Raw genomic sequence first — 25402 nt, forward strand, 5'->3', positions numbered from 1 at the left:
GTATATAGGCCCTATTGGCAATTATGTCACGACTTCAAGTATTACAAGTCAATTCCATACATTGGGAGAGTAAATTAGCCTTTTCGTTATACATGATCCCGAGAGACAATGTTGGAGTGGTCGATTAGCCTACAATAGAGGATTGTTTGTCACTTTGTCGATGTCCATGTTTTAAAGATGATCCCTCCTAATCTAATTTTGTTAGGATTTATTTGTGTTCACAGCCACTGAATAATGCTAATCTAATCTCCATCCCTTGCATCAATTAATAATGGGAGTTGGAATAATGAGAATAAATAAGATTAGGTCAACCAACGGGCGAGATTTAAAAAAAAAAATACAGTCTGGAGAAAACACAGTGCGTGTGTGGAGAAGTTCGCGTAATGAGGTAAGGACATAACAATGCAATTTGCGCTGCGCGTCATTTGTGGATGTAGATGTGTGCTGCTGTTGGCGTGCGTGCGCGCGTGTAGTGTTTACTGCTGAGTCAGGCGCGTCCACTCTCTCCATCAGCACGGTCTGTTGCTCTCTTCCAGTCTCTCTCGCTCTCTCCGTACATTACCTCCCCACTTTTCTTCCTCTGCCCAGCGACGTCAATTTTCATTGGATAAAGCGGTGGCATAAACGCCAGGAATATCGAGGTTCTGGTTTCTCCACGTCGTTTAGTTGTAAATTTTTTAACCCATTGACAAGTTGTTTATTTTTTAGGGCATTGGTAGTCCACGTCGCCGGCTGGATCCAACCAGTGGTGTTTACGTTCCTTTACATTACCGTAAACTGTAAGAGGTTTTGCTTTATGAATGAACAACGAGAAGGAAATACACGGGATTGTGAAACTCTCCAACCGCGGTCGCGGGGAGCGAGTCACCGATATGAGGGATTAGCGTCCTCATACCCGGTACTCATTGCGGAAAAGCCTCTCACTGCGGACCCATGTGAAAACGCACGGTGGGAGAACGTGCTCAATAGGCATTGACCAGCGGAAAACCGTGGTGACCATGTAAGTTGCTGTCTGCACCTCATGAATTGATGCAAAAGACGAGGTAGCCTACTTTACTGCCGCGTTTCTACTGTATGCTTGTACCACGCATGTTTTGCCAACAATGGGCTATGAATAGGATAATGACATAGTAGTAATAATAATAATGCAATTCTCAATTATTTTTGAATCTAAAAAAATCCGACAGAGCAACGCCAGTCAGTGTCATTCGCTCAATGGCTCAATGACACAACGTGATGCAGTGCCTCCGTGATAGACATGTATAATAAGGGGGAAAGGCACTTGTTAATTCCCTCCTTGCTGCATCTCTCACAGTCAAAGTATTAAGACACGTTCACCTGACTTCCCCCCTAATTCCCTTCTTTGCTGCATCCCTCACTGCATTTGAGAGACACATCACATTCACCTTATCTACACCCATAGTGTACCAGGCAGCAAACACAATCTGTCAGCCCATCTCTGCTTGTCTGGTTCCTAATGGGTCTGACTCTGACTGTGTCCCCCCATCTGGTGTGCTTTGCTTACAGGTCCATTCATATTGTTGCGCTGGGCAGTGAGTGCCCCGGGGGAGTGGGGCCAGGAGAAGAGGCCATGGGTCAGGGCCAGCTCCAGGGGGGCCTGCTGTGGAGTTATTTGGGCCACGGCGCCATGGCCGGAGGGCCTGAGGAGAGCAGCCTGTCCAACCCGGCCTTCATGGAGTACACGTCCCACGTTTTTGGAGACGTCACTGTGGTGGTGCAGGACTGCCCTAGCTGGGTAAGTGTGTGTGTGTGTGTGTGTGTGTGTGTGTGTGTGTGTGTGTGTGTGTGTGTGTGTGTGTGCGTTTAGGCTCTGGAGCTGATGGGGTGGGTGATTATTTTTCTATTATTTCTCAGTTTTTCTCTGCATTGTTGGGAAGGGCACTTAAGTAAGAATTTCACTGTTAGTCTACTTTCCTGAGCTTTGTCTTCTCCTCAACGGTGGCAAATCTTTTCCCTTTCAGAATAGATTTCATTAGTGGAGACAGATGGAGGTTATCAGGGTCCAAGCCAGTCCAATAAGCAGGCAGGGAAGAAAGGCATTTGTTTGGTCAGAAGAACATTGTCATTGTAAAGAAGTGAGTGAGTCAGTCTGCCAGCCTCTGTTTGTGTTTTGTTTACCTGGTTGCCTTGAGTGTGAGGAGCGCTCTTGAGATGCACACACATTTTGAATTCCAAAACTGTTTTCAGCAAGGGCAGCGGAACAAATCTAACCACTTCTTCTCAGAGGGCGTAAAAATGAATGTACTGTTCAGGGGTTCCCAAACTCTTTCACTCAGGCCCCCCCCCCCTCTCCGCGCACGTGCCACGTCTATTTCTATGGGCACAAGCACTATTCATGACACAAACTGTTCACACCCCTTCTTGTTGGTAGAGAGAAAATGTTGCAGTTTTAATGCTCATTTTCTAGCATTTCTATACATTTTGATATGTTTAATGTGTATTCATGTGATATTTAAGTGACTCAAACATTACAACAACATCTATGGGCTAAAACACCTATCTAAAAATGGTTAGCTGACATGGGCTAGTTGATCTGAACATTTCTGACAAGTTATAAATAGCTGTCTAAGGTATGCAATGACTGACATGACAAGTGGAAAACTGATGATGCACTACCCAATTTCGAAATTGCACCTTGTGCATTCTACTATTACAACTTTTAAGAGTTAATTGAAAGCCGGAGGGGTTGGCCCCCCCGCTGACCCCTTGCGCACCCCACAGTTTGGGAACCACTGCTGTAGATGATGCGATAGCATAGCTGAGATAGCATGTAATTAAGCGTACTACTGTTACTATTTTCAATCTTTTGCCGGTATAGAACCTTTGGGGCCTGGCTAGTTTAGGCCAGACCTGGGTTCAAATACTATTTGAAATCTTTCAAATATGTGAGCGTTGGCTTTAGTCTGTCTGGAGTCCCATATGTGCGGGGTATGAAGTTTTGAGACCATTCTATTGGTGTCTTTAAGCCAGGCAAGCTGAATCAAGACCAGCTAAAGTAATTGAAATTATTTCAAATAGTATTTGAACCCAGGTCTGATGGAGACTGATCACAAGTCTCAATTAACAGTTATTTTAAGGGGGGATGAGGCTTAAACTGGATCCGTGAAACGGGCCCTATAATGTTGATGCATTCGAGATGTGTGTGTGACAGACTTTGCAAATTCACAAACATTATCTTGTAAGAGGAGGCTGGTTTGATGTTGATCTGTTTTCTTGTATACTGAAAACACCAGCCCCTTGTGTCACGCTTAAACAGCCTTGGTTATCAGTGCAAACTTGTAGTGCAGATATTTGGGAGTCTCGGCCATGACAGTACATGGCCTTCAGATTGCAGGACTGTATAGGACAAAGGCAAAGCAGCTAGCAAGCTACTGCTCAGTGTCAGCTGTCATGGGCAGCCTAGCTGTTTGGAGAAGGAGGTGCTTTCTGTATCCATAACTGTCCAGATATCCGTGTCCTCTAAAATGTTTGAATCCTTCTCGACTGTAATATGATTTGTGGATTCAAATAAAGTATTTAAAATGTGTGTATGTACTCTGTGTATGGACAGGATCTGTTGGACAGTGACTGGGCCAGTGTGCGGAGCGTTCTAGAACAGGCTGACATCCTGGTCATCAAGTACTCGATCAACGACAAGCTGGCCTTCCAGCAGGTGCGCAACGGTTATGCCCCTAGACTCCGCCCCCTGCTACGTCACTGGGGCGTGCCCGTCATTTTGGTTGCTGTGGGCGCCCGCCTAAACGGTGAGATCCCATTGGTCTATCCTTGACCACACCACCATTTTGACCTGTTGTGTCTTCTTGTGCTGTATTGCCATGCACTTACCACATGCCAGGTCGTCATGGTAAATAAATAAAACATCTTAATTGACCTGCCTGGTTAAATTAAGATTATATTTTCTATTTTGCATGAGTCAAGTGGTGAAGTTTTGCCTCATAGCACTTCCTGTATAGAAATACTGACAATGATTGGTTATGTGGCCTCTCACACTATTCATAACAGTTTATGACATCCAACCATGTTTATGACATCTGACATAACTCTGTTGTTACGATTCAAACTAATATCATCCAAAAATCACATCATTTTGGGTCTTTTGAAATAGTCTTAATTAATTGATCTTTATATTTGCACATTTTACAAATATGGCTTACCAAACAATTGCTACATTAAATACTGTAGGAGCAGGGAAAATGGCTGAAGGAGTGGATTTGTCTTTTCCCTGTACTCTCAGTTAAGAGGATGATGCTCATTTTATGATTAAATCTCAAACAGGCCCCAGGCTTTTGGCTCTAAGTAATGTGTCTTTGTGGCTAAAACAACAAACAAACCAAGCATAATCTGGTGCAAGAAAGAAGTAGGTAAAGTCCAAAACCTGACACACACACAAAACTACAGTAAATCTTTGAGTGGTACATTGTGACATGTAGCATTTCCCAGGTCGGTGGTATTAAACTAGCAAAGTATTAACCATCAAGCCCACTTTAATGTCTATATCCGTCACCAAAAGTCATTTTTATTTCAGTGGTGTAAACAAATACACCACATTCGTGATGGGTTACTTTTTAGCTCAGTGAGATGCTTTTAGATCTTGCCAGAGCTTCATTGCAAGATGATAATAGTATTTGATAACTCTTTGGTGGTGAGAGAGGGGGCTTGAGGGATAGTGGTGGACCTGACACTATGTTTTTGTGTTGTTTTGTCGCTGCTTTATTGTCTATGCTAATGACAGCTGTGTTTCCTGTTGCCTTTGTTAGGAGACCACCTAGGGCAGAATCATTTCAGGGCACGTCACATACTGTACACACACACCACAAACAGTGTCTAGCTTTCACTCTATGCCTGTAGTTTTATTAGCAGAGTGATTTATCCCTTGCATTTGGCAATGAGCAGACCGCCTCACTCTTTCTGTCTCTCTCTCTGGCTCCTTCTCTACTTTTATGCTGTTTCTATATGTCTTTACTCCTCCCTCCATTTCCCTGTAATTTTCTCTTCATATTCTCGCTCTCTGACTGTCTCTCTGCATGTAGGCTGCAGTATGCACATGCAGGGTGTGCCTATGTGCATGCATTGTAAATCAGTCTGAATTTCAGTATGTTGTTATATCTTTGATGGATAAAATCAAATCTTGAGATGTTCTGCTGGAAGTTCTGTGGGTAATACCTAATTATTTTGCATGTGTGCGTGTAGAGGAGCTAACTGTTGTCCTGTCTCACTCACCTCTTCCCTGTCCCCTCACTGTCCAGATGAGGGGCCCCCCTGCACATGCCCCCTGTGTGCATCAGACTGGAGCAGCTGTGTCCCCCATAGTGAGGGCCTGCAGCTCTCTAGGGACCTGGGGGCCACTTACCTGGAGCTGCCCTCCCTCAACCACGTCTTTGTGGGTCGCTACTTTGGCAGCGTGGTAAGCCAGTTATTAACTGAATATATTGTTTGATGGTGTGATTTATGATTGGTGTGATCTATGTTATCATTCATCATTGATGATGCAGATGGCAAAGTATTATGTTATTGGCCCTAGTGCTAGTGAAGATAAGAATGGGGACTGGCTGCTATGTGATTAAAATGTTCTATTGGTGTGTGTGGGTTTATGCTAACTAGCGTGTGTTTGTGTATGTATTCAGCTGGAGTACTTCATGATTCAGTGTTTGAAGCAGAAGGCCAAAGAGAGGCCAGAGAAGAGGCGGGGCAACAAGATGAATGAGCCCCATCCCCCTCATCTGGAACAGCCAGGTGAGAGACTGGCAATGCAATATGAGGGCCCCCTTTAAATTATTTCTATGTGTCTATGTATTATATCAACTTTACTTGTGGTGTTCCTCAGGGATCAATTATCAACCCTTTCTTGTTCTCTCTGCACATGCTACTGTTATTGTTAACATGCTACTAGATATTATTGTTGACTTAAATTATATTTTCAATTTTTTCCAAATCACCCAACCGTATGTGACTCTTTAATAACCAACCAAATACACAGTTGAAGTTTTAGCCAAACCTATAGCAGACACAGGTTAGTGGAATAGTGTTAAGATTTCTTCGACAATTGCTCCAATATAATAGATTCATTACTTTTAGGGATTTATTATTGCATGGATCCAAGGTTTGTGAGATCTGAGATGAGAACGCCAGGGCTATTTTTGGCTCATGGGCTTAATTTTGAATTATGAAAAGAGAGTAATTGCGCACATCCAAACATGGCACAGGAGCTGGACAAATAAAGCAATGAAAATGAATGCAGACTCACCGTTTGCTGCTCCTAAAGAAGAGTTAGTGAAGCTTAGTGATAGTACAACAATACTCAAGTGACGAAGATCATATCATGTTGGTTGAAACATTGTTGAAACGTTGTCGCTTCAATAGAAGATCACATTTTGGAGTAGCAAACAGTGAGTGGACAATTTTCTTCCTTTACTATATATAGAATATAGACTTTTATTGCTTTATCAAAGTTTCGAATGATCTGTTAGTCAGCCCTTCACCCTATAGTGTTCATTATTTTTGTCTTTATTCCTGTAAATGTGTTATTACAAATATTACATCTATCTGTGTTCATGGACACAGAAATGGAACACACGGCTAAGCCGGCCGTGACCGGGAGTCCCATAGGGCGGCGCACAGTTGGCCCAGCGTCGTTCGGGTTAGGGGAGAGTTTCGCCGGGGGGCTTTACTTGGCTCATCGTACTCTAGTGACTCCTTGTGGCGGGCTGGATGCCTGCAGGCTGACCTCGGTCGTCAGTTGAACAGTGTTTCCTCCGACACATTAGTGCAGCTGGTTTACGGGTTAAGCAAGCGGGTGTTAAGAAGCACGGCTTGGCGGGTCATGTTTCGGAGGACGCATGACTCGACCTTCGCCTCTCCCGAGCCCATTGGGGAGTTGCAGCGATGAGACAAGATCGTAATCACGAAATTGGGGAGAAAAAAGGGGGGTAAAATTACTAAACAAATATAAAAAATAAGAACACACGGCTAAGCTACAGTTAACATACTGAATATAGCATCCTTGCCATTTAGCCACTATGTCTGATGAACTTTGACTTGGTGATTGACAGATAAGAGCAACACTGCCAAAGTGGGTGCGTGGGTGGGCTGGGTTGGCTGGTGCCCGTCCAACTACTTAACTTTCTCTCTTTATAGTGTACAGTCCATGAAATATGAAGTGCATTGATTCCTGGACAGCCTTGCCTGTATACCAGGCTAAAACAGAGTGGCCATAAAAAAGTGATGAGGTGCACAGGGGGACAGCGTGGATTAAGCATTAATAGGTTTATAATAGGACAGTGATTTACATAGCTTCACACTAGGAACCCCCTCCTCTGTCTCTCGCTCTGTTTCTCTTCTACTTAAGTCTCTGCTTTTCCCTCATCCCTCGTTGCCACGCCCAACTCCCCAAGCTAACTGTCTGATCATCTTTCTGTTCTCCCTCTCTTTTTTTCCTCATCAATCCTTTATTCTTTCGCCCCCTCTTTCAACCTTCTCCCTTCCATTCTCTCTCTCTCTGTTTCTTTCTCTCTTTCTCTTGATCTCTCTCTCTCTAACCTTCCCCCTTTTTAATCCATCGGAGCTGCATACGTAACGATGTTGACACTTACTCCTCCCATTTTCCCTCTGTGCTTTTACTCTTCCCTTTTCCCTTTTCTCCCTTTACTGAACCCATCCCTCACTCCATCCCTTCAGCGCGTCTTCCCCCCATCCGAGTGGAGGAGTCCAGCTTCTCTAAGGACCTACAGTGGCTGCTGGAGCGTGGCATCCAGTTCGCCGACGTGGCCTTCTACTCCGGGGACTCTGGGAAGGAACTGGGCTGGGGGCACGCCGCTGTGCTCTGTGCCGTCAGCCCCTATTTCAGACAGCTGCTGCTGGGCCCCAAGGCCAGGGAGAGGCCCATATCACGCTGCGCCTGCCGGGGGGATGGCCGGGGGGATGGCCGGGGGGATGGAGGCCCCCCATCGCTGCTCTCCACCTGGGATGGGGGCCTGGGCATGGAGGACGGGTCGCGGCCCGACGGGCATCTGGCCGGACGGCTATCACGCCTGGTGGTGAAGGACCCACTGCTGTGCCTGTGCCTGTGGGAGACACTCATGTTCCTCTACCGAGGTAAACTACTGGTTTAAGTGCTGTTGCTTTGAAACAAGCTTCAATTTCAAAGTTAGTTTAAGTGGCAAGTGCTTTAAGCATGTGGAGCAGCACTAGAGAGCGAGGCTTTAGCCAAGTGAGCTAATGTTGTCTGCTTTGGTGGGTGCAATCATTTACAATGGATCATTTACCATCACTGTACGAAACATACTGCTACGACTCTATCCGTAGTCTCCATTGTGTGTGTGTGTTGGCTGTGCTCAGTCATGGTACCACATAAAGATCATCAGTGTTTAATTAAGATGATTTTACCCTCCATTTACCCTGCATTGTGAACCAAACTAACCAATTCATCTTTTCCTTGAGTCGACCTACCGTTGTCTTGGAGGAAATTTCAGCGAGAAAGCTTTGTCACAGCTTGGAATTAATCTCCTGAATGAGGTGTTTGTGGGATATTACCCTGCGCTGGGTGTTAAATTAATCCTTGTATCAGCTAAAGTACCTCCATAAAAAACTGAGTGATGAGCTAATACCCCTCTAACTCACCTCCTCCTGCCGCAATGGTCTGTTTCCCTTCTTATATGAAGGAATACTCCACCCACCCCTTCAACCTTCAAGGCTGCCTGAAGGACTGTTGTTTGATGATTTCAAGGATTATGCAAATTGAAGAGATGTCTCCGTTTTCTGCCTTTTCCTTGGGATACTAACTCACAATCAATGTTTTGTCTTTCTCGCAGGTACTTTCTGAAAAGTAGGCTACTGTGATGTAGTTATGAGTGTGACTCATATGCGACTCCGTGGATCTTTTTGTATTTGCATTGGTGTTCCTACAATATTATGTGATATGAGAGAGAGTATACAAGGTTGTTTATATTTGAGTCAATAACCATGTTTCCATCCACAGTTTTTATGCGAGTAAAGTAAAAAATCATGACAGCTGTGATGGAAGTTTTGGGACAATTTTATTCTGGTGACATGATGATCGAAGCTTGACTGCCGTTTGACAAATAAATATTCTCGCTCTTATCCATAATAATCTCATCATGTAGACTACCCGCACTGTATCTGCCAGCTGTTGGCTAGAGTGCATGTGCCAAGACTAGAATAGGCCCATTTGCTATTTAATGCAACAGTTTTTGTGACAAAACTAATCGGTAGAGTTGAAAATGCAACTCCCCCCCCAATTCGTCAGGCCATGGACTCTACAAGGTGTCGAAAGCGTTCCACAGGGATGCTGGCCCATGTTGAATCCAATGCTTCCCACAGTTGTGTCAAGTTGACTGGATGTCCTTTGGGTAGTGGACCATTCATGAGACACACAGAAAACTGTTGAGCATGAAAAATCAAGCAGCGTTGCAGTTCTTGACACAAACCGGTGCACCTGGCACCTACTACCATACCCCGTTCAAAGGCACTTAAATCTTTTGTTTTGCCCATTCACCCTCTGAATGGCACACATGCACAATCCATGTCTCAATTGTCTCAAGACTTAAAAATCCTTCACTAACCTGTCTCCTCCCCTTCATCTATACTGATTGAAGTGGATTTAACAAGTGACATCAATAAGGGATCATAGCTTTCACCTGGTCAGTCTGTCATGGAAAGAGCATGTTTTGTATACTCAGTGTTTGTTTCTGCGGTATACATGTGTTAAAGAGATCAATCGAACTCGAACAAAACAATGGAAACGCCCCTCACGCGTCCCGCCGAAAATATTCTGAATCTTTATTTATTTTTATTTTATTTCACCTTTATTTAACCAGGTAAGCCAGTTGAGAACAAGTTCTCATTTACAACTGCGACCTGGCCAAGATAAAGCAAAGCAGTGCGATAAAAACAACAACACAGAGTTACATATGGGGTAAAAAAAAAAAAGTAAAAAAATACAACAGAAAATATATATACAGTGTGTGCAAATGTAGCAAGTTATGGAGGTAAGGCAATAGGCTATAAATAAATAGGCTATAGTGCAAAATAATTACAATTAGTATTAACATTTTCTATATTAGCATTATACTCCTCAATGCCGCCCAGCAAAATTAGCATTAAGGTTAATGTGTATGTCACACTATTTTGGGGTAAAGATCAGAGTATAATGCTAATATGGATGTCAACCCCAGTACATGTCCACGTCATCGTTGCCAATCAACTGCATTACACTTTTAAAAAACGACCCATTTCCACATGGCTAGCCATGCTACCAGCTTACATGAACGGGAGTTAGCATTTAGCAGACATTTTTTCTAAACCCGAAAATGACAAATATTTCCAGATCGGATTTTAGTAACCACATTGTGGGCCTGTTAGAACACTTACATCATGACGGATTTGAGGAATATCCAATTTGTTAGATCAGATTTTTTGAATGGGCACCAATTTCTTTCCCTCATGGTCTGCATTCCATTGACCTCTTTACCACATCTATATAACAGTTGAAGTCAGAAGTTTACATACACTTTAGCCAAATACATCTAAACTCAGTTTTTCACAATTCCTGACATTTAATCCTAGTAAGGATTCCCTGTTTTAGGTCAGTTAGGATCACCACTTTATTTTAAGAATGTGAAAAGTCAGAATAATAGTAGAGAGTGATTTATTTCAGCTTTTATTTCTTTCATCACATTCCCAGTGGGTCAGAAGTTTACATACACTCAATTAGTATTTGGTAGCATTGCTTTTAAATTGTTTACCTTGGGTCTTACGTTTCGGGTAGCCTTCCACAAGCTTCCCACAATAAGTTGAGTGAATTTTGGCCCATTCCTCCTGACAGAGCTGGTGTAACTGAGTCAGGTTTGTTGGCCTCCTTGCTCGCACACGCTTTTTCAGTTCTGCCCAAACATTTTCTATAGGATTGAGGTCAGGGCTTTGTGATGGCCACTCCAATACCTTGACTTTGTTGTCCTTAAGCCATTTTGCCACAACTTTGGAAGTATGCTTGGGGTCATTGTCTATTTGGAAGACCCATTTGCGACCAAGCTTTAACTTCCTGACTGATGTCATGAGATGTTGCTTCAATATATCTACATCATTTTCCTTCCTCATGATGCCATCTATTTTGTGAAGTGCACCAGTCCCTCCTGCAGCAAAGCACCCCCACAGCATGATGCCGCCATCCCCGTGCTTCACGGTTGGGATGGTGTTCTTCGGCTTGCAAGCAACCCCCTTTTTCCTCCAAACATAACGATGGTCATTATGGCCAAACAGTTCTATTTTTGTTTCATCAGACCAGAGGACATTTCTCCAAAAAGTACGATCTTTGTCCCCATGTGCTGTTGCAAACCGTAGTCTGGCTTTTTAATGGCGGTTTTGGAGCAGTGGCTTCTTCCTTGCTGAGCGGCCTTTCAGGTTATGTCGATATAGGACTCGTTTTACTGTAGATATAGATACTTTTGTACCTGTTTCCTCCAGCATCTTCACAAGGTCCTTTGCTGTTGTTCTGGGATTGATTTGCACTTTTCGCACCAAAGTACGTTAATCTCTAGGAGACAGAACGCGTCTCCTTCCTGAGCGGTATGACGGCTGCGTGGTCCCATGGTGTTTATACTTGCGTACTATTGTTTGTACAGATGAACGTGGTACCTTCAGGCGTTTGGAAATTGCTCTCAAGGATGAACCAGACTTTTTTTTTCTGAGGTCTTGGCTGATTTCTTTTGATTTTCCCATGATGTCAAGCAAAGAGGCAGTGGGTTTGAAGGTAGGCCTTGAAATACATCCACAAGTACACTTCCAATTGACTCAAATGATGTCAATTAGCCTATCAGAAGCTTCTAAAGCCATGACATCATTTTCTGGAATTTTCCAAGCTGTTTAAAGGCACAGTCAACTTAGTGTATGTAAACTTCTGACCCACTGGAATTGTGATACAGTGAATTATAAGTGAAATAATCTGTCTGTAAACAATTGTTGGAAAAATTACTTGTGTCATGCACAAAGTAGATGCCCTAACCGACTTGCCAAAACTATAGTTTGTGAACAAGAAATTTGTGGAGTAGTTGAAAAACTAGTTTGAATGACTCCAACCTAAGTGTATGTAAACTTTCGACTTCAACTGTATATATATATATATATATATGAGTATTATAGTGTTTCTATGATATACAGTGCATTCGGAAAGTATTCAGACCTCTTGACCTTTTCCACATTTTGTTACGTTACAGCCTTATTCTAAAATGGATTAAATAGTTTTTTTGTCCTCATCAATCTACACATACCCCATAATGACAAAGCAAAAACAGGTTTTTAGAAATGTTTACATTTACATAAATATTCAGACCCTTTACTCAGTACTTTTTTTAAGCACCTTTGGCAGCGATTACAGCCTCGAGTCTTCTTGGGTATGATGCTACAAGCTTGGCACACCTGTATTTGGGGAGTTTCTCCCATTCTTCTCTGCAGATCCTCTCAAGCTCTGTCAGGTTGGATGGGGAGCGTCGCTGCACAGCTATTTTCAGGTCTCTCCAGAGATTGTTCGATCGGGTTCAAGTCCGGGCTCTGGCTGGGCCACTCAAGGACATTCAGAGACTTGTCCCGAAGCCACTCCTGCGCTGTCTTGGCTGTGTGCTTAGGGTCGATGTCCTGTTGGGAAGGTGAACCTTCGCCCCAGTCTGAGGTTCTGAGCGCTGTGGAGCAGGTTTTCATCAAGGATCTCTCTGTACTTTGCTCAGTTCATCTTTCCCTCGATCCTGACAAGTCTCCCAGTCCCTGCCGCTGAAAAACATCCCCACAGCATGATGCTACCACCCATGCTTCACCGTAGGGATGGTGCCAGGTTTCCACCAGACGTGACACTTGGCATTCAGGCCAAAGAATTCAATCTTTGTTTCATCAGACCTGAGAGTCCTTTAGGTGCCTTTTGGCAAACTCCAAGTGGGCTGTCATGTGCCTTTCACTGAGGAGTTGCTTCCGTCTGGCCACTCTACCATGAAGGTCTGATTGGTGGGATGCTGCAGAGATGGTTGTCCTTCTGGAAGGTTCTCCCATCTACACAGAGGAACTCTGGAGCTTTGTCAGAGTGACCATCGGGTTCTTGGTCACATCCTTGACCAAGGCCCTTCTCCCCCGATTGCTCAGTTTGGCCGGTCGGCCAGCTCTAGGAAGAGTCTTGGTGGTCCCAAACATCTTCCATTTAAGAATGATGGAGGCCATTGTGTTCTTGGGGACCTTCAATGCTGCAGACATTTCTTGGTAGCCTTCCCCAGATCTGTGCCTCAACACAATCCTGTCTCGGAGCTCTACAGACAATTCCTTTGACCTCATGGCTTGGTTTTTGCTCTGACATGCACTGTCAACTGTGGGACCTTATATAGACAGGTGTGTGCCTTTCCAAATGATGTCCAATGAATTGAATTGACCACAGGTGCTCCAATCAAGTTGTAGAAACATCTAAAGGATGATCAATGAAAACAGGATGTACCTGAGCAAAATTTTGAGTCTCATAGCAAAGGGGCTGAATACTTATGTAAATAAGGTATTTCTATTTTTTTATTTTTAATACATTTGCTAAAATTTCTAAGAACCTGTTTTTCGCTTTGTCATTATGGGGTATTATGTGTAGATTGATGAGGAACATTTATTTATTCAATTTTAGAATAAGGCTGTAACGTAACAAAATATGGAAAAATGGAAAGGGTCTGAATACTTTCCGAATGCACTTTATACGGTATGAGTGTTTATATACTGTATATGAGTCTGTCTGTTGCTGTGGTATATATAAGTGTTTGAATGCCTGTGGTTCTGGTGTGACCCAGGGGCGTGGGAGTGGGAGCACCTTCAGGAGGCTGTGGGGGAGAAGCTGAAGAACTCTCTGGCCGTGGCTCAACTCATGGACCGCATCCGCTCCTTCCTGGGCAGAGACAAGGTGACCCATGGCTTACATGGATTCACGCATGCACAAACAAACACACACACACCCTGTGATACCCTATTCCCCCATATAACACAATACATGTGGCTCTGGTCAAAAGCAGTGCACTAGCAGTGCACTAATTGATTGAATTGGGATAATGTTTACTCTCAGATTGAGCAAAGGGGAATGGGATGTGGGCTGCCTTAACATCAGGAGACATGTGACATGCAGGGTCATAATTAGATTAGGCTTGAGTTCCTTCTATTTCAATTCCATCAGAAGTGAAGTGTCATTTTTACACTCATTATTTTCACGTAGCATTTCTCAATACAAGTCATGCGTTTGGTTCCAATCCGTCTCCAGGATTTACTAAGCAGTGATTTGTTTACTCTAAACCAGCAGTCTCTGGCTATATTCACCATGCGAGCGATGTTCTATCACTGCAGCATAATGAAGCAAATGGGTTTGATATGCAGACTGCTCTGGAAACGAGCCTGCCTGCCAGTCTGTTTCAGCATTAGCCAGCTCCATTGAGGCGGTCTTGGCAGGGAGGGCAGGGACAGTGGAGTTGGCTGCTGCTGAGGCAGGCTTGCAGACAGGCTATTTCTATGCCACGGGGGAGGTGGAGATGGAAGCTCAGAATGAATAGCACTCATGGTAGTAAATACCAACAGTGGTGGAATCCTCAGACATAACCCATGCTGTGTGTGCCTGTATGTGTGTGTGTTTGTGCTTGCATGTGTATGTACGCATGTGCTCGCCTGTGTGTGTGTGTGTGTGTGTGTGTAGGGCCCCAGGGACACGCCTAATGCTCGTCCCCCCCAGCTTGGTCCTCAGTCTCTGGTCAACCTCTTCAACTCTCCTCTCTACTCTGATGTCATCTTCATGGTGCAAGGCAAGTACACACACACACACACACCAAGTCACCTTTTTTTTTATTACAGATGATTAACTTATTTCCTCACTGGGGGCCCTCAGGTAGTCAGTCCATTTCATTATTGCACCAGAGAAGAAAATGGCATCAACATATTTAGGGTGCCTCGAATGACACTTGATATACAATAGTCACAGTGCTTTAGACATTCATGCCAGATTTTGTACAATTATTCTGTTTTGTCTATAAGAGCTCAGTAATGTTAAAGACACCCTGATATTATGTTTACAGATTTTATTTTATGTTCACAATTTTATAAATGCCTTTGCTGCAGCAACGGTACATTGTTTTTATGACAAACTCTCTCGCAGGGTGATGCCAAGCTCCAAGTTCATAAGCAATCATCTACAATAACCCATGTAATGAAATATATATATATATATACAAAAATATGCCCCTGACACTTCAAATGTATCCACTTTACAGCACGTCCTTCACCTGCGCTGCACCCAACTATAGAGAGGGCTGTCATAAGAGTGACACAATGCCTGTCAGACTTCAAGACAACCATTATGTCATGCTTTATAGCTGTCATAAGCTCTGGGTTAATTTAAACGACCCGTTCTGAAAGGCATCAATTCATAACTATGACAGTTTTAGATTCATTACGCCTTGCACCTAGACTGTGCATGAGCAGATCATTCGGTAGACGTGATTGTCTGATGTGAAGCTGTAATGTAGAGGCTTTTCTGTTTCTTTCGAGAAAAGTACAAAATACAGAGAATAGCTGTGGCTATTATCCTCAGCTGTATCGTGAAGAGACTAAAAACCTTCCCCCTTACAACAGCGGTATGTCAGGGTGTGATTAGCAACGCGTTACCGAAAGCTATTTCTCTTCACCTGAACCATCATTCAACCCCTCTCCTCCTGCAACTCTTCCCCAAGGCTTAGCTGGGAAGGAAAATGTATTCTCAACAAGGTAACCTGGTAAAATAAGGATTACATTTAAAAATAGACTGTGTTTCAGGGAGTGTGTTACCAGCTCACCGGGCGGTCCTGGTGGCTCGCTGCGATGTCATGGCGGCCATGTTCAGCGGGAAGTACGCGGAGGCACGGAGTCGGGTGGTGCCCATCCACGGAGTCTCCTCTGACACCTTCCTCTCCTTCCTGGAGTATCTCTACACAGACACCTGCTGTCCCGGTGGGTCCACTGCTGCAGGGCGGGAAAAAAACAGGCACTTTGTATACAGTGAGGGAAAAAAGTATTTAATCCCCTGCTGATTTTGTACGTTTGCCCACTGACAAAGACATGATCCGTCTATAATTTTAATGGTAGGTTTATTTGAACAGTGAGAGACAGAATAACAACAAAATAATTCAGAAAAACGCATGTCAAAAATGTTATAAATTGATTTGCATTTTAATGAGGGAAATAAGTATTTGAGCCCTCTGCAAAACATGACTTAGTACTTGGTGGCAAAACCCTTGTTGGCAATCACAGAGGTCAGATGTTTCTTGTAGTTGGCCACCAGGTTTGCACACATCTCAGGAGTGATTGTGTTCCACTCCTCTTTGCAGATCTTCTCCAAGTCGTTTGGCAACTCGTACCTTCAGCTCCCTCCACAGATTTTCTATGGGATTAAGGTCTGGAGACTGGCTAGGCCACTCCAGGACCTTAATGTGCTTCTTCTTGAGCCACTCCTTTGTTGCCTTGGCCGTGTGTGTTGGGTCATTGTCATGCTGGAATACCCATCCACGAACCATTTTCAATGCCCTGGCTGAGGGAAGGAGGTTTTCACCCAAGATTTGATGGTACATGGCCCAGTCCATCGTCCCTTTGCTGCGGTGAAGTTGTCCTGTCCCCTTAGCAGAAAAACACCCCTAAAGCATAATGTTTCCACCTCCATGTTTGACGATGGGGATGGTGTTCTTGGGGACATAGGCAGCATTCCTCCTCCTCCAAACATGGCGAGTTGAGTTGATGCCAAATAGCTCGATTGGTCTCATCTGACCACAACACTTTCACCCAGTTTTCCTCTGAATCATTCAGATGTTCATTGGCAAACTTCAGACGGCCCTGTATATGTGCTTTCTTGAGCAGGGGGACCTTGCGGGCGCTGCAGGATTTCAGTCCTGATCATTGCAACTCCACGAGGTGAGATCTTGCATGGAGCCCCAGGCCGAGGGAGATTGACAGTTATTTTGTGTTTCTTCCATTTGCGGATAATCGCACCAACTGTTGTCACCTTCTCACCAAGCTGCTTGCCGATGGTCTTGTAGCCCATTCCAGCCTTGTGTAGGTCTACAATCCTGTCCCTGACATCCTTGGAGAGCTCTTTGGTCTTGGCCATGATGGAGAGTTTGGAATCTGATTGATTGATTGCTTCTGTGGACAGGTGTATTTCATACATGTAACAAGCTGAGATTAGGAGCACTCCCTTTAAGAGTGTGCTCCTGATCTCAGCTCGTTACCTGTATAAAAGACACCTGGGAGCCAGAAATCTTTCTGATTGAGAGGGGGTCAAATACTTATTTCCCTCATTAAAATGGAAATCAATTAATAACATTTTTTACATGCGTTTTTCTGGATTCTTTTGTTGTTATTCTGTCTCTCACTGTTCAAATAAACCTACCATTAAAATTATAGACTGATCATTTCATTGTCAGTGGGAAAACGTACAAAATCAGCAGGGGATCAAATACTTTTTTCCCTCACTGTAGGTCCCACTCCGGGTAGACATGGGTTAGGCCTAGACATGGTCTTGAGACCAGGGGTGGCCAAACCATCATTCTGGAGAGCTATTGTTCCAACCTTGCTCTAACTTATGTTGTGTTTAGTTGATACGAGTAATACGGTAGACGGCAAACCGGATGTCATTGTTTTCAATGAGAGCACGAAGGTAAATGCCGTTGAGGCTGGCGTTGAATGCCGTCAGCCGTCACGGTAGACGGGACTTGCCACCCTCTTTCTTACTTTCTTGTCCCACTATACCAAATGGTATGACGTTCTTTTCCGTCCCTTGTCTAAACGCAGCATAACACTCAGTATTCAGCCAATTAAGGTCCTTATTATGAGCAGCTGATTCCCTAGAAACAGATGTGATTCAGCAGGGCTGGAGCAAAAGCCTGTACACCCAGTAGAACAGAATCTTAAAGTTCAGATAGAAATGTAACGAATAGAGCACACAGTCCTCTGTCGTGTTGAATAGACTGAGAACCATGCCTGTTCTGTGTGGTGTATTTCTAGTTGCAATCTGTCAGTGAACAAGCCCCGGGTCCACTGCAGTGGAGGCTGTTGAGGGGAGGACGGCTCCTCTAACCATTACCACGAGCCCGTCCTCCCCAATTAATGTGCCGCCAACCTCCTGTGGTCCACTATAATAATCTCAGCCTCATTGCAAAATGTATAGAATAGCATGAGATTAGCTATAAAACTGCAAATGTTTCTTGCTGTCCCATGCCAATATGTGTAGAATTGCAGGAAATTTGCTTTAGCTCAGACTAGGGGTGTAACAGTTCACCAAACCCAGTTTGGTTTGGTTTCAGTAGTAAATGTTTGTTCATTTAAGAAAAGATAGTGTTGGTATTCCTGTTTCCATATACAGTATGATCATGGGTCATGTAATGATGAGAGCACAATCAGGAATACCAACACTTTGTATTTTCTTAAATGAAAACACGATTACTCATCAATAACAACACTAAAATAAAGTGCAACATGCATGTGAAATCAATATATAACATGGCTCAGATATTGTATAATGGTTTCTTACAAAGAAAAAAAAAAGTGTGACTCTCATAAAGGGGGCGTGTCTGTAGAACGGTACTTCTCATTTCCCACTCCGGGGTAATGTGATGGCCTATCACTATTAAGTAGCTCTGTGTCCATCCATCTGTATTAAGCAAAACACAGGGTGCATTGGCCAATTAATTGACAACTTCGGCTTTAGTTTGCTTATATAGACCGGATACTACCAGTTTGCTGAAATGGGTGCGAGAGAGCGAAGTTCGTAACGTTGTTTGAGCACTTTCATGAGGTGCTGAAACCGCCGATTCTTCTCAACCACAGAAAATGGGCGCATATCCGCGGCCAGGGGTGCACATTTTACTGGGGACGGGGGGGACATGTCCCCCCCACATTCTGAAATTGCATTTTTGTCCCCCCCAATTGTATCATTGGAATGTGATACATAACGTGGCAACGGTGTGCTTTAGGACCATGTGGACGCCTCAGAGCGGTCAGGTAGGCTGTTTGGAGTGTTTATCCGACTGGATATATATACAGTTGAAGTCGGAAGTTTACATACACTTAGGTTGGAGCCATTAAAACTTGTTTTTCAACCACTCTACAAATGTATTGTTAACAAACTAGAGTTTTGGCAAGTCAGTTAGGACATCTACTTTGTGCATGACACAAGTAATTTTTCCAACAATTGTTTACAGACAGATTATTTCACTTATAATTCACTGTATCACAATTCCAGTGGGTCAGATGTTTACATACACTAAATTGACTTTAAACAGCTTGGAAAATTCCCGAAAATGATGTCATGGCTTTAGAAGCTTCTGATAGGCTAATTGACATAATTTGAGTCAATTGGAGGTATACCTGCGGATGTATTTCAAGGCCTACCTTCAAACTCAGTACCTTTTTGCTTGACATCATGGGAAAATCAAAAGAAATTAGCCAAGACCTCAGAAAAAGAATTGTAGACCTCCACAAGTCTGGTTCATCCTTGGGAGCAATTTCCAAACGCCTGAAGGTACCACATTCATCTGTACAAACAATAGTACGCAAGTATAAACAGCATGGGACCACGCAGCCGTCATACCGCTCAGGAAGGAGACTCGTTCTGTCTCCTAGAGATGAACGTACTTTGGTGCGAAAAGTGCAAATCAATCCCAGAACAACAGCAAAAGACCTTGTGAAGATGCTGGAGGAAACAGGTACAAAAGTATCTATATCTACAGTAAAACGAGTCCTATATCGACATAACCTGAAAGGCCGCTCAGCAAGGAAGAAGCCACTGCTCCAAAACCGCCATAAAAAAGCCAGACTACGGTTTGAAACTGCACATGGGGACAAAGATCGTACTTTTTGGAGAAATGTCCTCTAGTCTGATGAAACAAAAATAGAACTGTTTGGCCATAATGACCATCGTTATGTTTGGAGGAAAAAGGGGACTGCTTGCAAGCCAAATAACACCATCCCAACTGTGAAGCATGGGGGTGGCAGCATCATGCTGTGGGGGTGCTTTGCTGCAGGAGGGACTTGTACACTTCACAAAATAGATGGCATCATGAGGAAGGAAAATTATGTGGATATATTGAAGCAACATCTCAAGACATCAGTCAGGAAGTTAAAGCTTGGTCGCAAATGGGTCTTCCAAATGGACAATGGCCCCAAGCATACTTCCAAAGTTGTGGCAAAATGGCTTAAGGACAACAAAGTCAAGGTATTGGAGTGGCCATCACAAAGCCCTGACCTCAATCTTATAGAAAATGTGTGGGCAGAACTGAAAAAGCTTGTGCGAGCAAGGAGGCCTACAAACCTGACTCAGTTACACCAGCTCTGTCAGGAGGAATGGGCCAAAATTCCCCCAACTTAATGTGGGAAGCTTGTGGAAGGCTACCTGAAACGTTTGACCCAAGTTAAACAATTTAAAGGCAATGCTACCAAATACTAATTGAGTGTATGTAAACTTTTGACCCACTGGGAATGTGATGAAATAAATAAAAGCTGAAATAAATAATTCTCTCTATTATTCTGACATTTCACATTCTTCAAATAAAGTGGTGATCCTAACTGACCTAAGACAGCGAATTTTTACTAGGATTAAATGTCAGGAATTTTGAAAAACAGAGTTTAAATGTATTTGGCTAAGGTGTATGTAAACTTCTGACTTCAACTATGTATACAGTGGGGAGAACAAGTATTTGATACACTGCTGATTTTGCAGGTTTTCCTACTTACAAAGCATGTAGAGGTCTGTAATTGTTATCATATGTACACTTCAACTGTGAGAGACGGAATCTAAAACAAAAATCCAGAAAATCACATTGTATGATTTTTAAGTAATTAATTTGCATTTTATTGCATGACATAAGTATTTGACCACCTACCAACCAGTAAGAATTCCGGCTCTCACAGACCTGTTAGTTTTTCTTTAAGAAGCCCTCCTGTTCTCCACTCATTACCTGTATTAACTGCACCTGTTTGAACTCGTTACTTGTATAAAAGACACCTGTCCACACACTCAATCAAACAGACTCCAACCTCTCCACAATGGCCAAGACCAGAGAGCTGTGTAAGGACATCAGGGATAAAATTGTAGACCTGCACAAGGCTGGGATGGGCTACAGGACAATAGGCAAGCAGCTTGGTTAGTAGGCAACAACTGTTGGCGCAATTATTAGAAAATGGAAGAAGTTCAAGATGACGGTCAATCATCCTCGGTCTGGGGCTCCATGCAAGATCTCACCTCGTGGGGCATCAATGATCATGAGGAAGGTGAGGGATCAGCCCAGAACTAAACGGCAGGACCTGGTCAATGACCTGAAGAGAGCTGGGACCACAGTCTCAAAGAAAACCATTAGTAACACACTACGCCGTCATGGATTAAAATCCTGCAGCGCACGCAAGGTCCCCCTGCTCAAGCCAGCGCATGTCCAGGCCCGTCTGAAGTTTGCCAATGACCATCTAGATGATCCAGAGGGGGAATGGGAGAAGGTCATGTGGTCTGATGAGACAAAAATATAGCTTTTTGGTCTAAACTCCACTCGCCGTGTTTGGAGGAAGAAGAAGGATGAGTACAACCCCAAGAACACCATCCCAACCGTGAAGCATGGAGGTGGAAACATCATGCTTTTCTGCAAAGGGGACAGGACGACTGCACCCTATTGAGGGGAGGATGGATGGGGCCATGTATCGCGAGATCTTGGCCAACAACCTCCTTCCCTCAGTAAGAGCATTGAAGATGGGTCGTGGCTGGGTCTTCCAGCATGACAACGACCCGAAACACACAGCCAGGGCAACTAAGGAGTGGCTCCGTAAGAAGCATCTCAAGGTCCTGGAGTGGCCTAGCCAGTCTCCAGACCTGAACCCAATAGAAAATCTTTGGAGGGAGCTGAAAGTCCGTATTGCCCAGCGACAGCCCCGAAACCTGAAGGATCTGGAGAAGGTCTGTATGGAGGAGTGGGCCAAAATCCCTGCTGCAGTGTGTGCAAACCTGGTCAAGACCTACAGGAAACGTATGATCTCTGTAATTGCAAACAAAGGTTTCTGTACCAAATATAAAGTTCTGCTTTTCTGATGTATCAAATACTTATGTCATGCAATAAAATGCAAATTAATTACTTAAAAATCATACAATGTGATTTTCTGGATTTTTGTTTTAGATTCCGTCTCTCACAGTTGAAGTGTACCTATGATAAAAATTACAGACCTCTACATGCTTTGTAAGTAGGAAAACCTGCAAAATCGGCAGTGTATCAAATACTTGTTCTCCCCACTGTATATATATATATATTTTTTTTAAAATAATGCCCCCCCCTCCCCCCCCCACACACACTTTTAAAACCAAAGTTGCGCCCCTGTCCGCGGCTATAAACATACCAATCAATCTCTTGTAATTTATTTGGTCCGGTCAGAATCAGCTGCGAAGGGCTGCTTGAATGCAGAGGGGAGACGAAGTTGTGTTGTTTTTTTGTGTTTCCGTCTTGCTCTGTTGGTAAGAATACTGGGGTGAAGTCGGCGTAAATGTGTCAACATGTTTGAGTTGTTGGCAGCTGTATAGGCTATTCTCATTGAGCAGTGGCAACATACTCTCTCTGTCCATCGCCGTTGTAATCTACTGGGAAACACAAATGTTCACACAAACTGGAGATTTAAATGATGGAAAATCCTCCTCCAACCCCACCACTCGCCATCGTACAGAACTAGCTCCCAGCTACGACTCACAAAAGGACAGATTGAAATGCGCCAATGAAGATCAGAATTTTGAGAATGTGCACATAGACTCTGAAATGTTTTTTTAGCTCAGATTTAGTCAAGCCTATAGGCCTAGCATTTTATATTTTAAATATATTTTTTGATGTATTCAGTCGGATTCACAGTGCGGACCGAACAGAGGTCCCCGTACCAAACGGTTCGGTACGAATACGTGTACCGTTACACCCCTAGCTCAGACCTTGAGGGGGCCCCGTGAAACTCTGGTACGCCACTGCCCGGATCCTCAGTGCTGCTCAGCAGAAGCTGTGAAATGATTGACGGTGGATTTACACGCTCAGATGGTATAAACAGTATCTCTTATGGCCCAGAGGGATTCGACTGTCAGCTCCCAAAACAATTGACAGGCTGGGGGGAGATCAAAAGCAATTGGAGTGGACACTGTGACACTAGTATGATATGATGAATAGTATTGTATGCTGATTTGTTTGAAGGGTGAGCTGTTATCTTATAGTTTTCACAGCTGTGTGTGTGTGTGTAATGTGATATGATTGACAGTACAGCAAATGGAGACATTTGACTGCAGTCTGTGTGATTTATAAATCACAACAATGGTGTGGATTTCAACCACAATTTATGATCAAATCTGTGCATGAGTATGATGATTTTCTAAATGAGGCTCCAGTATGTTTGACAGTGTCTCTCTGTATGTGTGTCCAGCCAGTGTGTTGCAGGCGATGGCCGTGCTGGTCTGTGCAGAGATGTACCAGGTGAAGCGCCTGCAGCACCTGTGTGAGGTGTGTGTGTGTGCCTACCTCCAAAGCATGCCTAGCCGAGAGCTGGCATCAACTGGCATCAGTGTGATCCGCCTTCTCCGTAGGGCTAAGGTAAGTGTGTGAGAGATATTCTCCATTTCAAATCAACGCCTAGTCCTTAACCTCGTGGCACTCCTGTAGATCTGAAACGTTTGATAGGTGTGAGCAATATGGTGAAGATTCTCATACCCGTCATATTCTTTCAAATCTACCAACCTGGCCTCAGGGCAATTACAGTTTTTCTCCATTGGTTTGGCTCATTTCTTGAAACAGAAATTACATTCTCAAAACTCTAAGATCATTTGGCAAAACAGTCTTACAGTTCAGCACAACACTATAGCTCACTTGCAAAAGCTCATATCTCTCCTAAAACTGTTCACTCATGCTTCAAAACTAAATTCCTTTCCCATATAAGGAGTCAGTGCCACGAAAATGGCAAAGATCCTTCTCAATTGCTTTGGCTCATTTCTTGAAACAGACCGGACGTTCTCAACACTCTTGGTGCTTTAGCCAAAATAACGTGGATGGTTCGGCACAACACCATGGTTCACCTGCAAAAGCTCATACCTCTCCCAAAACAGTTCACGCATGTGTCAAAACTAAATTTCCTTCTCATTTAAACAGTCAGTGCCCCCCAAAATGCTTCGTCCCTTTGGCATTGTGTAAGCACTGCAAGTCAAAATGTTTAGATGTTTTGTCACTATGGCAGAGGACCATTGAAATATCCCTCATGTCCACCTTTCAGTCTTAGCCCAGTCCTTCATTGACAATGGTTACTGTACTGTTTTTTGTCTAGCTAACAGAATACAATTGTGTATAAAACTGAAAAAAATAAATAGGATTTTAGGGTAAGAGTAGCCTCCAAGGTTTGACATCACACATTGCACTCATACTGCCAAGGAAATTGTAACCATTATCATTCACACACATAAAGTAACTTCCATACATCAGAGTAAAAGAAAATGTATACAGCATAATATACTGTAATATAAACACACAAACAAAAAACAATGAAAATTATATGCAGCCTACAGTGCTGTAAATAAAGCTGGAGTTTCACAACTAACAGTTCTTCACTGGTCGCTGTCCTCACCCTCCTGGCCATCCACACGCTGCTGTCTGTCTGGCCACAGATTCTCGTCCACATCACAGCGTATATTCTCCCTTGCGATGCAACGAGGGAAGAAACGGCGTGCATGTCGCAACCATCCCCTACACTGATCTGCTGTAATATCCTCACACGCAGCGTCCATTGCATGGAGCAGGGACCTCTGATCTTGAGCCCGATGCTCATACACTCTCCACCTCCAAGCGGAGAAATACTCCTCAATAGGATTGAGGAAAGGAGAGTAAGGTGGTAGGAACACCATGACCATCCTTGGATGAGTAGTGAACCAGGCCCTGATGAGCGGGCCATGGTGGAAATTCACATTGTCCCATACAATGACATATTGTGGTAGGTGAGGCCCTACGAGACCGCTCTCATTTTCAGGGATCAAATCAACATGAAGGCGGTCCAAGAAGATGAGGAGCTTCTGTGTATTGTATGGGCCAAGACTGGGGATGTGAGTGGCCACACCATTCTCCGATATGGCAGCACACATAGTTATATTGCCCCCTCGCTGGCCTGGGACATCCACCATGGCCCGGTGGCCAATAATATTACGGCCACGTCTTCGGCCCTTGGCCAGGTTGAAGCCAGCTTCATCCACAAACACGAGGATGTGATGGGTCTCGTTTCCTTCCAATGCCATTATTCTCTACAATAGCGTAAAAAAGAAAACATCAAATCAGTCATACAGAAGAGTCATACACTACAGTTACAGACA

General features: G+C 43.8%; 1 protein-coding gene across 1 annotated transcript in view; it reads left to right on the forward strand.

Annotated features, from left to right (window-relative positions):
- The first annotated feature begins 532 nt into the window (after nt 1–532).
- LOC121575507 (rho-related BTB domain-containing protein 3-like) overlaps nt 533–25402 on the forward strand; it is a 34762-nt gene continuing 9892 nt past the window's right edge. The window contains exons 1-10 of the mRNA XM_041888633.2: nt 533–1000; nt 1528–1756; nt 3572–3764; nt 5268–5425; nt 5646–5754; nt 7696–8112; nt 13839–13948; nt 14726–14831; nt 15838–16011; nt 23479–23645. Coding sequence (XP_041744567.2) covers nt 999–1000; nt 1528–1756; nt 3572–3764; nt 5268–5425; nt 5646–5754; nt 7696–8112; nt 13839–13948; nt 14726–14831; nt 15838–16011; nt 23479–23645 — 1665 coding nt within the window. The 5' untranslated portion in view covers nt 533–998. The remainder of the gene's footprint in view (nt 1001–1527; nt 1757–3571; nt 3765–5267; nt 5426–5645; nt 5755–7695; nt 8113–13838; nt 13949–14725; nt 14832–15837; nt 16012–23478; nt 23646–25402) is intronic.

This window comes from Coregonus clupeaformis, chromosome 10 (genome assembly GCF_020615455.1).
Source record: "Coregonus clupeaformis isolate EN_2021a chromosome 10, ASM2061545v1, whole genome shotgun sequence".
Lineage (NCBI taxonomy): Eukaryota > Metazoa > Chordata > Actinopteri > Salmoniformes > Salmonidae > Coregonus > Coregonus clupeaformis.